At 47.8% G+C, this 14,865-nt stretch overlaps 1 protein-coding gene across 2 annotated transcripts in view; it reads right to left on the reverse strand.

Moving 5' to 3' along the window:
• The window catches only part of FRAS1 (Fraser extracellular matrix complex subunit 1), a 292,619-nt gene that overhangs the window by 13,045 nt on the left and 264,709 nt on the right, over window positions 1-14,865 (reverse strand). For both annotated transcript variants that reach the window (XM_054031084.1, XM_054031085.1), the window contains 7 exons: window positions 14,398-14,630; window positions 13,766-13,926; window positions 12,756-12,970; window positions 8,632-8,782; window positions 6,854-6,961; window positions 4,905-5,064; window positions 3,062-3,178 (listed from right to left, as the gene is read on the reverse strand). In XM_054031084.1, coding sequence (XP_053887059.1) covers window positions 3,062-3,178; window positions 4,905-5,064; window positions 6,854-6,961; window positions 8,632-8,782; window positions 12,756-12,970; window positions 13,766-13,926; window positions 14,398-14,630 — 1,145 coding nt within the window. The remainder of the gene's footprint in view (window positions 1-3,061; window positions 3,179-4,904; window positions 5,065-6,853; window positions 6,962-8,631; window positions 8,783-12,755; window positions 12,971-13,765; window positions 13,927-14,397; window positions 14,631-14,865) is intronic.

Raw genomic sequence — 14,865 nt, forward strand, 5'->3', positions numbered from 1 at the left:
ATGTCCAATGAGATCAAGCCTCCTTGAGTTTTTATTTTTGGGGTTGGCCCCAGGTTGTCCTTGCCTCTCCTTGTGATTAACTGCCAAAAGGGCGATCTCCTTCTTGGAGACAGGCGATGATGGCCCAGTGATCGGCGGTCTCTGGTGTCCGATCGGTCCCAGGATCAGTCCCAGGCCCTGGGAGACGGTCGGGGCCGGTCCCAGAGCTCTTGTCGGGTGGCGCATGCCTCAGAGGGTCTGCACCAATCTACTGGCGAGGTACACCTCTAGTCTCTTGATCAGTGCCCCGGTGTGGTGACCAAAGAGGGCTCTGCTGAGCCTGCCTCTCCAGTCCTGAGGCATGACGGCTTCGGGTGGGTGAACACTGGCAGGATGTCCCTCTCGACGTGGATCGGTAATGCTGAGGCTGGGACACACGCATAGGTCCCAACGCGGGTTTTCCCAAAGACCGAGGTACCACGGGAGCCAATGTGGGCGGCACCGGGAACGTGAGAATCTCCTGAGCCACTTGAAGAGCTTCAGATGTTGACAGCACCTGAAGCTGGCCAGAGCCTGCACCGCTATCCAGGGTCACAGGCGAAGCATGGGTCAAGCTGCAATGCTTGACTTGAGCTGGGGCCCGACTTCCCGAAGGGGGTGTTGAGCTGCCTAGCACGGGTTGTGACTCACCCCCCAGCCCTCTCCTGTCCCTTACGGGGGGAAGGAGATCTTCCCCTCCTGGTCTTTTTCGGCTTCTTCCCCAGAGCCGTGGAGTGGGATCGGTGCCGGTTCATGGATGGCACCGACGGAGCACTGCACACGAAGGCCGTGGTGCTCGGTGCAGAGTCGACCCGCTGCTCCATTGCCAGAGTGAGTGCCAACTCCATTAGGAGCACTTTCAGATGGATATTGAACTCCTTCTTCGTCCTAGGTTTGAAGGACTTGCAGATATGGCACTTGTCATTGCTGTGCCCTTCGCCTAAGCACCTTAGACAGCTGGTATGTGGATCGCTGATGGGCATCAGCCATTTGCAGGGCGTAAAGCCTGGGGTCCCGTTTGGGACTCACAAAAAGTTGAGAACTACCACTAAGGGTAACTAAGAAACCACTAACTATATACAACTATACTACAGGTTTTCAAAGTTCACAAGAACAGAAAAGGAAACAACGCTAGCCGAAGCAGCAGATGTTCCAGCACCGTCACTGGTGGCAAGAAGGAAATGAGGGTGGGGGGAGCCGGCTACACCCCTTATACCGCGCTATGCGGGCGCAACTCCAGGGGATGGGCTCTGGCACCCCCTAAGGGTACTGCTGAGGGAAAAACTTCTGGCACTGGTGCCAAGCACACACACCTAATATGGAATGGACATGAGCAAGCACTCAAAAAGAAAAGAAGGAAATGCAGCTTGGACTTGTCCACACACGTAAGTTATGCCGCTTTAAACATCCCCATATAGTGAAATTGGTACACACCATCCTAGAATGGACCCAGTTATACTGATATAAAGGTACTTATGCTGGTTTAGCTTATTGCCATCTACACTAGAGTGAAAATCGCACCCTCTAACCAACACAGTTCTACAAAAATCTGTGTGTAGACTAGACGTTAGATCCCTATCTTCCCCTGAGCTGCAGCTGTCACAAGTCAGCGTTTTCCTCCAGAGATGCAGCATCTGCTGAGAGCATGGGAGTCTATAGAAGAGCCCAGCAGCTGTGGTACTATTGTTTGACACTTTTTGGAGCTTTATTTCCTACTGTTTATATGCTCAAAGTGGAGCATATGGGGCACAACACTCATTAATAACAAATAGCTGTTGCCTGGTAGAAAGGCTATGCATCAAGAGTGAAATTTTCTCAGTTGAAGAGGGCTACTGCACACTATTTAAGCCTGCAGGCAGGGCTGTCCAGTGGGGAGCAGAGACGCAAGGTGGGTGAAGTAATATCTTTTACTGGATCAACTTCTGTTCGGGGGCGGGGAGCAGGCAGATTAGTTGTGGGCTTCTGTATCGCCTGCAAGCCCCGGAACTGGGACTGACTAAACCAGCATTGATCTGGGGTTTGCAGGCAGGCCAAGGGAACGAGCGTGAGTTTCATATACCCAAATGCCCCATAAGGGATGGAGAAAGACAGTGGCCACTAACCCACCTTTAGTAGCGATCCAAAAAGAGCCAGAGATTAAGCCAGTAAATTTCATCTTTCACAACCCAACTCCTGCTTAGTAGCCCGCATGCAGCCCAGTTACTCTGTCTGAGTGTATGTGGGCGGGGGCAGTGAACTTCACCCCAAAAGGAGAACAAGAACAACGTGGTTCTGATTTTCAGATGTCCTGAGTACTGCAACTCCCCCTGGAGCCACTGATATTCAGCCCCTGTGACGATCAGGCCTATGTAACTCCACAGATTGTCTTTGACAGAAGCAAAAGGAAACAAAAAGAGATATCATGCTTTCCCCTGCCTTTCTGACCATTTTTTGCTGACATCCGAACCAAGTGCTCAGACGTAGTGAAATTAGCCGTGTTACAAACCGTTCTGAGGGGCTCCAGTCAAACTATAGATTTAATGTTGAGGGAGCCCTGTTCTACTAGTTTCATGGAGGACAATCTCATTCACTGCTAGAATCCAAAGCCAATAGAGAGTTTTCTCCCCTCTCGTTTCTGCTGTTGTTATAGCTCATGTCAGATGCCTACTGTCTCCATGCAAATGATGCAAGCAGACAGACCACTTCCTTGTAAAGCTAGCACAAAGTCAACACTGTTATCTAAGCCATTTCAGCTTGTGGTGCTGTGTACCCTGCACCACCTCCTCTGGGGGCATATTCCACTGCACACCTTCTGTTTGTGTGTGGCTTTAATATCTATGAAATTTGTGTAACCCAACCACATTCACATCTCAATATAACTATTCTTCATTCCTATATCCACACATTTCAATCTCTTTCATTGGAGGGTTCTTCATTTCCAACTCCACAAACTCAGTTACTCATACGCTCCACTCCCTTGAGGTTAACCCATTTGTACCAACTCTGAACGCAGGCCTTGGGGTCTGAGTGAGCAGTGAAACAGGAGAATAGCGCCTCTCCTCACCTTTCTGGGGCATGAGCAGTACACGCCAATGGCTTGTCTCCTGGGTCAATCCACGGCTGCGTGGGCTGCACAGTACAAGGGATTAAGTAGATTGTGTACTCTCCAGAATAGTCCTTCCTGGAAACAGATGGGAGATGCCATGGTTACCGTATTAATCTGGGAGTTGTTTACCTACCTGGAAACATTTATCAGATGGGCAGTTGCATAGCTTTTTGCATCCAGCATTTTCTCATTAGTACAAATGATTATCCATGCACGTTGCACTATTCTAATACTGAAGATAAAAGTTTTGAACCACCACCACCAGGTGTAAGTCCATCAATTCCAGTGGAGTTACAGCAGGGATGAGAATTTGGTCCACAATGTTTAAAGATGCTCTGTTTGCCTGTGAGCACGAACACAGGTGGATGAGACACATGGGATCATTTACTGAAATGATAGCAAGAAAAGCAGAGTGAATGAAGATATTTCTGGATCATAGCGTAAGTACTTCTATCAAGGACAGCCTTAATTTTAATTAAACTGTGAAACACAGGGATTGAAATCCTGCTTTAAAGCGCAAATCTCAATGCGCCCTTAGGAATGAAGTCACTACCAATACCTCCATGCTACTTACACAGATGTTTTGTCCCTCCCCTCAAAAATGAATTCAGTACACTTGAAAGGAACTGGATTGACAGCCCTGGAGATTAAGCTCTTCCTTTACTCACATGACGGATACAGCGTCGGCTGTAGCAGTGAAAGCTGCCCTCCTATGTGCCTCCTCTCAAACCCTTGAGGTAATGCAGGTTCCATAGGCCATTCGATTCTAGCTCCCTTTGCTGAGTCTGTCCACCAGGCAGATCCTGATGACTGGACTTGAGGCCACTGAATCCATTTTACATAGGCCACCAACAGTCCTTGTTATGAGGAGCCATATAGGTACTACCATAAAGGTATATAGTGCTTACTAACATAGGGCCAGATTCGAATACTACTTTACTGGCTGAGTAAAGGGATTTCATTCTACAAGTAGTTCCATTGAGTGAAGGTATCAGAATCAGACCCATAGGTAAGACACATTCCCTGCTGTAAAGGGCCTATAATTTCAGGTAAACAAAGAGAAGATAAGACACCGAGAAGAGGAGAAGAGGCAACTGGATAAAGAGAAGGAGGGGTTTTGAAGAGGTGTCATTTATATAAGATGATACAGAGTGTAGCTGGAGGAGGAAGACAAAGGAGCCACCAGATTAATAACAAAATTAGGGGCTACCCACCAACCAGGGTTTAGTTCAGCTGTTGCCATAGAAGTGAATGGAAACCTTATACGCAGTTGCCTTGCACCTTGTGCAGTCATTTACCCCAGAGTTACACAGGGGCAAAGCAACCGAAAATCAGGCCCAAAGACTCCATATCCCATTACCAAGCCCCTACAAACGATAGGCTGTTAATATGGTGAGAAGTTCTTGGAGAATAAAAAAATGTATATATATATATATATATATATATATATATATATAAATAAAGCCCTGATCACGTGTTCAGGACATCGAACAGATGAGACTGTTGCCATTCACTTATTCTACCTCCATTCTTATATCCTATGCCCAAAAGAGCCTTTCCGCTTATGCAAGATCCAAACAGATTAGAGGATTTATCAAGGCCACCCAGGAGATAAACAGAAATAAAGTTTCATGCTAGCGGCTAATGCCATAACAGCAGAGAGAGAAATTAAGTGCTAGTATGACTGAACTGGACACTTCGCTCCAGGATGCTGTTAAGACTGGCATTCTCAGCATGCACGAACACCATTCTGCTGATGGAAGCTATAAAGCCAACTGTACCCACAGTCCTTCTTCCTCACCTGTTATAGGAGCTGGTTGCCCTCCACAGCTGATACGGGGAGTCAAAAGTCTGTGCACTCCACAAAAGCTGCAGATCGAACTCAATCCCTCCTAGGTGGTCTGGAGTCATTATAAAAGACTTCACATCTGGCAGAGTGTGGTGCTCCATCACAAAATGCCCTGTATGGAGGAATACAAATACATCACCCAGAAAGACATATTTTGACCTGTATCTAGCCTTCTTGCAAACTTGTCTTGAAGTCCCATGCTGGAGAGGTGGTCAGTAGAATATCTAATGTTCCATTAAAGGTTTAAAATAAAACAAAATATGAAAAGATCCAATCTTGGATCTCAAGAGCTTGGAACTCAGTGAGATAACTCATGTGAGTAATGGTAACTTGTGAGAGTCAGGATCAAGCCTGCCCTAAGAAAGATTTACAAACACCACAATGGTAAAACACTGGCAGCTAATGTACAGTAGCATTCCCACTGTTGCTAGCCATGATGGTACTGCAGTGGTGCTAGAGCAGGGGTGGGCAAACTTTTTGACCGAGGGCCACATTGGGGTTCCAAAACTGTATGGAGGGCTGGGTAGGGAAGGCTATGCCTCCCCAAACAGCCTGGTCCCCACCCCATATCCACCCCCTCCCACTTCCCACCCCGACTGCCCTCCTCAGAACCCCCAACCCATCCAACCCCGCCCCCACTCCTTGTCCCCTAATTGCCCCCCCCGGGGACCTCTGTTGTCCCTAACCGCCCCCCTGGGACCCCAACACCCCTATCCAACCCCTCCTGCTCCCTGTCCCCTGACTGCCCTGACCCCTATTCACACCCCTGCCCCCTGACAGACCCCCCAGGACCCCACACCCTATCCAACTCCACCCCACTCCTTGTCCCCTGACCACCCCCTCCCAGGACTCCCTGCCCCTAACTGGCCCCCTGGGACCCCACCCCCTATCAAACCCCCCTCCCCCAAGCCCTCCTCTGAATGTGTCCCTGCGAACGCGGGCGGAGGAGCAGGGGCAGCCGCGCAGCCGGAAAGAAGCGGCCGTTTCCCCTTCAAAGCGCCGCTTCTCTCAGGAGGCCACCGGGCGGCCGCGCAGCCGGCCAGAGAGAAGCGGCGCTTTGAAGGGGAAACCGCCGCTTCTCTCCGACTGCGCGGCTGCCCCTGCTCCTCCTGAGTCCTCCGCCCGCGTTCCTCGCGCTCCCGCCACCCGCACCGCCTGCCTGCTCCCCGGAGGCTGCGGGTGAGCCTCCCTCCCCGCTTTCCTGCCCAGCGCGCGCCCACGGCACAGTGAGGTGAGGCTGTGGGGGACGGGGGCTAGCCTCCCCGGCCCGGAGCTCAGGGGCCGGGCAGGATGGTCCCGCGGGCCACATCCGGCCCGCGGGCTGTACTTTGCCCATGTCTGTGCTAGAGCAACAATCAAAGGATTTCAGAAAGTCATTCCTTTAGACACGGCCATGACAAAAGTAGTCTCCTGCAAAGGCCAACTGACACTAATGGCAGCCAGCAAACTCTGGAGTATAGGAACCTCACTCCATCCAGCTGCCTACCATTAATGCCGACACTTTCACCGCTGGCATCGGGAGTCCCCAATACCTGGCATAAAACTGTGCTTGCTCTGGTTTCCTGTTCCTTAGAGCACTGGCTCCTGAAGGCAGAGAGCACAGCTGGCCTGCCCTGGGCAGGAACAAGCGGAAAAGGAGTAAGGCAGACAGAATACCACAAGTCCTTCCCAATACAGGTGAATTATGGTGTAGATAAACCCAGGGAATGAATCAAACAAACAGCAACCAGCTAAGAGGGTAACAGCAGAAAAGCAAATTGGCCTTTGGGTAAAAATAAATACATTCTTTGAACGTGAACATTCCCCTCAGCCATATACAACAATCCTAGAACTTTATCATCACTGTCCTCAGGACCAAGCAATATTTGTATGATGTTCTAAATCAAAGCTGACACTCTTACCTCTGAATTTGGCATGGGTCTTGAACTCAATAACCAGCCGGCCATCCTCTCGGATGTAGATCCTTATTATCTGCAGCCTGGCGGAGAGAACGCTGTCTGTCTGAATCCCTGCATGGGCATATTGAGGAGAAAGTGAATGTAACAGCAAGGGGACTGTCTAGAACATCTGCTTGCAATGAATGAATTCACACCACCAGCATGAATTCCAGAGGTAGAGAATCTGACAATACACACCCAGGGCCCAATCCTTGCAGCTCTTACTCAATGTGAGTAGCAAGACTACTCCTGGGAGGGCTGCAGGGTTGGGGCCTCAGCTTCAGCTGGTCAGGAATTTATTGATGAAACCTAAGTTACCTCTAAGCTATGTGGCCACACAGCAGGCTATCAAGAGTCGCGCAGACTAGGAGAGGCACCTCTCCCCTGGCCTCAGCCTCGGAGCTGCCGCAGCTGGGAAGGAGCGCCTCTCCTCCAGCCCTGGGCTGCCGCCACGAGAGAGGGAGTCCTCTCTCCCTGCTGCAGTCCTGGGGTAGCCTGCACTCCAAACTCCTCATCCCCGGCCCCACCCCAGAGCCTGCACCCCCTGCACCCCAACACTCTGCCCCAACCCTGAACCTCCTTCTGCACCCCAAACCCATCATCTCCCACCCCACAGCCCGCATCCCTAGCCAGAGCCCTCACCCTCCGTACCCCAACCCTCTGCCCCAACCCTGAGCCTCCTCCTGCACCCCAAACCCATCATCTCCCACTCCACCGCCCGCATCCCTAGCCAGAGCCCTCACCCCCCGTACCCCAACCCTCTGCTCCAGCCCTGAGCCCCCTTCCACACTCTGAACCCCCTCGGCCCCACCCCTGCCACACATCACCTCCATATTGGTGCACATAACAAAATTCATTCTGCACGTGGATGTAAAAAATTAGAGGGAACTTTGGATGAATTTGTCTAAACACATCAGGATGGACTTTCTGGTCAAAATGAGAGAGACACAGCCCAGAAGAGCCCGTAGTCCCGTGATTAGAGCACTCACCTGGGATGTGGGAGATGCAGACACAAGTCCCTGCTCAGCTTAATTCAGAGCACTGGCTATTCTGCAGTGGCATGTGCTCTCATGGGTTTAAAAAAATGTTTTTAGAAAGCTCTTGGTTTTGTTCTGGCGCAGAATGAAAACAGATTCTGAAATCTCAATATGTTTAGCAAAACAGAATTCTTGCCCTACTCACCACAAGCCCAGGGTTCAAGGACGGGGGAAACTGGAGGGAAATTAAAAGGAATATGGACAGCTTGACTAAATAGAAAGGATGGGCTCACACACAAGTTGGTTCTTTGGTGTAATCATCAAAAAAGGAGAGAGACCGTGCAGAGTTTATACCTGACAGTAACTGAACAGAAGTCGGTTTGGACCAACTACTGGGAAAAAATTCCAAACGGTGAGTCCTGTCAGACTGTGGTAGGAAGCACCAACATTTGAATAATTTCAAAGAGAGCTGGAGAAAGCACTAAAAAGTATATCTCAGTGAACAATCTTGCCAGGACAGTGAAAGGGCTAGATGACCCAATAGGTCTTTTCCAGCTACGTCTATGACTCAGTGAAGGCAGTTTCATTTGTTAACGGACAGAGCTTAGAAGGTGAAGGATGACTTTCCTTGCTAAATATTTACAATGTAAGGGTCTGATCCCATTTGTCCTAACTCAGACAGAACTCCCATGTGCTTCAGCAAGTTGTGCCCAAAGTGAAGACTGCAGTAACAGTTGCGAAAAGAGGAAAAATGTGTCAGTCTACCTGTTCTCCAGAGAACAGTGTCGTAGAAGAAGGAAAATTCCATCTCCGTGTGATGTTCAAGAGAAGCCCAGCCTCTTGGTGCGGTCACATAAATGTAGGACACATAGAGAGGGACATGGACTGTCAGGAAGGACTGGGCAGAATCTCGCACCTGTCAATCAAACAAAAAGGCGGTTATGGGGCTTTAGGGGGGGTGAAAGATACTGGCACCAGTTCAGAACAATGCTTTGTAGATTTACTGTAACTAGTAAACCCTGTACATTCAGAGCAGTTCAGATTCTGCCCCAGAAATAGCAAAAAGTCAGAGTAGCATTCATAGAATTCTTCTCCCATAGGTTTGGATCTTGTGTCACGTGGATCACAAGCTACGTCTTTCCACAAGGAGAATCATGGATGTCCTACATGTAGGATGTACAAAGGGAAGGATGCAGTATTTCTAAGGCATTGTAAGGTCTTGCTTCCCCCACCCCACCCCAAGGGTCATACATTAGGAATAATCAACTGCAGAAATACAAAATGGGAAATGACTGCCTAGGCAGGTGTACTGCAGAAGAGGATCTGGAGGTTATAGTAGATCGCAAACTAAATATGAGTCAACAATGTAATGCTGCTGCAAAAAAAGCAAACATCATTCTGGGATGCATTAGCAGGATCTTGTAAGCAAGACACAAGCAGTAATTCTTCTACTCTACTCAGCACTGATAAGGCCTCAATGGGAGTATTATGTCCAGTTCTGGGCACCACATTTCAGGAAAGATGTGGACAAGTCGGAGAAAATCCAGAAAAGAGCAACAAAACTGATTAAAGGGCTAGAAAATATGACATTATAAGGAAAGATTGAAAAAACTGTGTTTAGTCTGGAAAAGAGGACTGAGGGGGACATGAAAACAGTCTTCAAATACATAAAAGGTTGTTATAAAGAGGAGAGTGATACATTGATCTCCTTATCCAGTAAGGACAGGACAAGAAGCAATGGACTTAAATTGCAGCAAGGGAGATTTAGATTAAACATTAGCAAAAACTTCCTAACTGTATGGGTGGTTAAGCAGTGGAACAAATTATCTAGGGGTGCTGTGGCATCTCTGTCATTAGAGGTTTTTAAGAAGAGGTTGGACAAACACCTGTCAGGGATGGTCTAGATCAGCGGTTCTCAAAACTTTAGCAATCCCAGGACCCTCATTTTGATTTAAAAATTTTCAGGGACCCCCAAGACACCCCCTCCATCCAGCCTTTACCCCACCCCTTCGGAGGCCCCGTCCCTGCTCACTCCTTCCATCCTCCCTCCATCGCTCACTCTCCCTCACCCTCACTCACTTTCACCAGGCTGGGGCAGGGGGTTGGGGTACAGGAGTGGATGCAAGGTGCGGGCTCTGTGAGGGAGTTTGGGAGTGGGAGGGGATGAGGGGTCTGGGAGGGAGTTTGCGTGCAGGCTCTGGGCTGGGGCAGAGGGTTCAGGGGAGGGAGGGAGGGGGGGTGTGGGCTCTGGGTGGGAGTGTAGGAGGGGGCTCTAAGCTGGGGCAGGGAGTTGGGGTACAGGAGGGGGTGAGGGCTCCAGCTGGGTGGCACTTATCTCGGGAAGCTCCCAGAAACAACTGGCACATCCCTCTGGCAGCGACTCCTAGGCAGAGGGCCAGGGGGTCTCTGCATGCTGCCCCTGCCTGCAGGCACTGCCCCCGCAGCTCCCATTGGCCACAGTTCCTGGCCAATGGGAGCTGCAGCGTCAGTGCTCAGGGTGGGGGCAGCGCACAGAGGCCCCCTGTCCCCCTCCCGGGCTTCAGGGACCTGCTGACCGCTTCTGGGAGCAGTGCAGAGCAGGGGCAGGTAGGAAGCCTACCTTCACCACGCTGTACCACCAGTCTTTAAGTGTGCAGGAGGCACTGGGAGGGAAGGGGAGTAGTCAAGGGAGGGAGGAGGAGGAGTTGATCAGTGGAGCCTGGATACCCCCAGGGGTCCGCAGACCCTAGTTTGAGAAAAGCTGATCTAGATAACACTTAATCTTGCCTCAGTGCAGGGGACTGGACTAGATGATCTTCTGAGGTCCCTTCTAGTCCTGCATTTCTATGATTATTGCTGATTAATGAACAAGTACGGTTGGGAGGAGGGAAGCTTGTCTAGTCCTCCCTCTTGGAGCACAGATAATTATAGTGTGCCTACAAACCATACAAGACACCCTGGTAACTGGATTTTTGTATATGAAATGGGCAAGGTATAAAGCTATCATATTGTACCTATCTTTACACATGCCCATTTCATATATTGTATCTTTACACAAAGCCATTTTTTCTCTCCTCACAGTACATCTTCTTTACACTCTGCCATTCTGGTGTAGGGTTACATAGGTATTTTTCTTTGTTTACCAATTCATAGTACGGAGGCAAATGTACACAGGTGGAGTTGATGAAAGCTCTTTTTCAAGTGCTTGAAGCATTGATTGCAGCAGATGTTTTGAAAAAGCAAATATTGTAATTTGTCTAGAATCTTATTTAAGATTTTCAAGTAGTAAGAAAATACTTACAGATTAAAAAAAGTTTGACAAGAGTTTAACAGACAAATAGTTTTCTTGATTTGCATGATAAAGAAATAAGTAGCATTTCTAATTATTAAAGCCAGGATTTTGATAAATGTGCAATGTTGGCCTCTCTCTGCTCTCCCTGAAGTCAATGGTAATTGATCCATTGCCTTAAATGGGAACAGAGTTAGGTCAGCTCTTATTGCTGTTAAAAATCTCTCTGTAATTGTCTCAAGCAGGCAAATCGGGTGATGTGCAGAGGGTCAGTTGAAAGCCTACGAACCATTCGAGACCTCCTGATAACTGGATTTTAATATATGAAATGAGCACGTATAAAAGACAACAACTCAGTGGATCATCACCAACGTTGCTGGTTTTCAAAAATTATTGGAATAAAAGTAACTGTCACTAAAATGATGAATGAGTTTGCCAATGTGAATAAAGACTGTCTTTTCCTGATTAGCATTTGAGAAATGAAAAATACCTCCCTCCCCCTATTCTGTTGAAAGAACATTGTGTAAGTACAAAGCTGTTCCTCACCCACCGAAAACACTAGTGTTAGTCAAAGCTGAGTCTGCAAACATGCCTTTATCTTTATATGCGTGTACCCTCGCTCTGTGTGCATTATAAATGTATGGGGATGTGTGTCTGTTAGAATACCTGGGCTGCACTGCGCACATGAGCTAACCACACACATAGGCTAACGGCGCATGAGGTACTGTGAATCATGATTTCAGCTCTAAAAACGCAAGTCTCTATTCGGTGCATTAAAAGAGCAGCCCTGCTTGCTCAGTCAGTAGAAGGAACAGTTAAACGAGCCAGTCTGGGTTATTAGAATATATTGTCAAGTATCAGAGGGGTAGCCGTGTTAGTCTGAATCTGTAAAAAGCCACAGAGGGTCCTGTGGCACCTTTAAGACTAACAGAAGTATTGGGAGCATAAGCTTTCGTGGGTAAGAACCTCACTTACCTGCCTCTGGAGATTTCCATTACTTGCATCTGAAGAAGTGAGGTTCTTACCCACGAAAGCTTATGCTCCCAATACTTCTGTTAGTCTTAAAGGTGCCACAGGACCCTCTGTTGCTTTTTATAGACTATATTGGTTATACATACTGCAACCAGTAGAGGGCAGTGGTGCTCATACACACAAGCCATTTGCTGAGCTTCACAGTGCTAATCTGCACATTTGAGAAACCTCAAACAGTTCCTGTGAGCTCACTCCACTATTCACAGAGGGCAACATTCTCAGCAGGTGCAAATCAACATATATCCACTTGAATTCAATCCTGATTTACACCAGCTGAGCAGCTGGTCTAAAACAGTTAATAGCAGAATTTTCATATTACCAATACATTATTGCACTTACAACATTTACAGTATATTCTCCAGCGTACCATGGAATAATATCATTAAAACGACACCATGCTTATCAAAATAAAAGAGCCAAGAACATGTCATGATGTACTATTCTACCTTAAATAACAGCCCGGGGAAAATCAAATGGGTACTGATTCCGTAGGATGGAAGGCACGCCCAATGAATATTACTGCTACAGGACTTCTGCCTGAGTAAAGAAGTCTGGATTGGGCCCAAGTCTTATGGAAATGAACCCTCACCTGGAAGTCAGCAGTTACAGATCCCCCACAGACATCGATTAATTCTGTCATGTCATAGTAAGCATCAAAGGTCCAAATGCAGCTCTTCAGATTGAGGTGTTTGTAGAGCTGGATTGTCTTTGGTTCTCTCACGGTGGGATCAAACTGGTATGGACGGTCATATCCAGGACCCAGAACGATGCTGTCATAGGTCACTTCATCCAGGAATCCCGCTTCTGGAATTAGGAAACAAAAGGAGACGTATCTCTGTGAATTAAGGAACTCTGGCCTAGGTACGGACATAACATTTTAATTATCAGATGAGATATCGGATATATACTGAGATGATGATTTTTATTACAGTACTGCTTAGAGGCACTTTTCGCTACGTTAAACTGGAGGTACGGCTGAGTCCATATATATAACATAAAGGTAAAAACGTAACAGGGATGTTGCATTTATTCCAGAAACAAAAAACATTACAAAGCCAGGAAACTCAGGGCTAAGGTTAAACTTATAAAATATCCAAACATGTTAAGGTATGAAAACGCACAGTTAGGGCATCCAAATAACCTTAACTCTGCCCTGTAGTGACACCATGCAATAAACATACAATTATGACGTGTGCATTAGAGTGTTTGCAGTCCCAGGGTAACTTAAACTAATTTTTAAAGACAAGTTTTGGATTTTTTCCTTGGCTCATGGCGTCCCTTCCACGTGATTCGTTTGCTGATGCTGCTTTCTGTGCCACACAGCAGAATGAGGCACAGGGGCTCACAATGTACCTTGATAAAGACCTGCCAAAGAACATATACAGGAAAGGGGAAATGACCTGCTAAGTGCATTCCTTCCCATTTATCTCCCTCAAATATAGCAACTCTGCTGAATATTGATATCACTTTAACAGAGATATTATTCTTCATTATATAGTGCCAATAGCATGCTAGGTCCTTGCCTCAAAGAGCTTAAGCTTACACTCCGTACATGTTTCCTTTTTCATTTACAAAGCAATAGCTTGCTTTAAAGATTACCCGAGATGCCCTGCAGATCCCTGATGGTGACCAGGTTTGAGCAGACATGCTGGTGTCTGTAGATGGACTCGGATAAGAGGAAGTGCAGGTTGTGCAGAGGCATAGTGGAGATGAGAGGCAGCATTCCATCCTGGTGGGGGATTTGCACTGAAATATGGATTCTGGGACAGAATAAACAAACAGAAACAGCTGTTTATGCAAAACCTGTTCACAAAAGGGGTGCGTATTATAGCAGTTTACACAGCACATAGCTAAGGTCTTGTCCACAGCGCATAGTACAAGTTTGAGTTTGTTAGTGTTACATTTATTTAGGGCTGAATTTCCGCGCTGATGTTGAGCAGCACTGTATTCCTTGAAATAGACCCCCTGACTGCAGTGTTTCTAACTCAAGGAGTAAGGCGTGACTTCAGAGGAAATCATATGAATGCTCACTGCAGCCCTTCAGTATTAAATATGAGGAGTGTGTGTGGGGGGGCAGATCCAATTCATGATATACGAAAGAGACCTCATTTCTTACACACATCCCTCTTTTTCTGTTCTGTTTGTTGCGTACGTAAAAAAATGAATCAAACTGTTAAACCCCTGGAAGACCAGAATCAGGGTCAGGTGATTGCGCCTTTCCAGGCTTATACCTGTTGGGATGTTCCTTGTGTTTGACATCCAGATACTTCAGCGTGGCAATGAATGACTGAGCCTGGAATCCTCGGGCCGTTCCAGCTACCACAGGAGTATGACAAAGGGCGCTGTCGGTCCCGATGGTAACTATGTTGCTTCTCAGCGGGGTCCCCACGTGCCCGGCCTTGTCTACGGCTTTTGCCACACAGCGCACATGGAACCGCCGGCTGAAGTAAATGCTGTCCAGCACCTGGGAGGAATGAGGAAAGAGGTCTGCGTGTGTGTAAAAGGCAAAGCCAGGCCCGCCCCAGTACGCAAGGGCTGATTTGCAGAAGTGCTGAGCACTCACAGCTGCAATGAAGTCAGTGGGAGCTGTGTCTGAATAGATGAAGTGTTCTCGTTATTATCAATTTATGTATATTACTGTCGTGCCTGAAGCTCCTAGCCATAGACCAGGACCTCATTGCCCTAGGTGTTCTACAAAC

Source organism: Malaclemys terrapin, chromosome 5 (assembly GCF_027887155.1).
Source record: "Malaclemys terrapin pileata isolate rMalTer1 chromosome 5, rMalTer1.hap1, whole genome shotgun sequence".
Lineage (NCBI taxonomy): Eukaryota > Metazoa > Chordata > Testudines > Emydidae > Malaclemys > Malaclemys terrapin.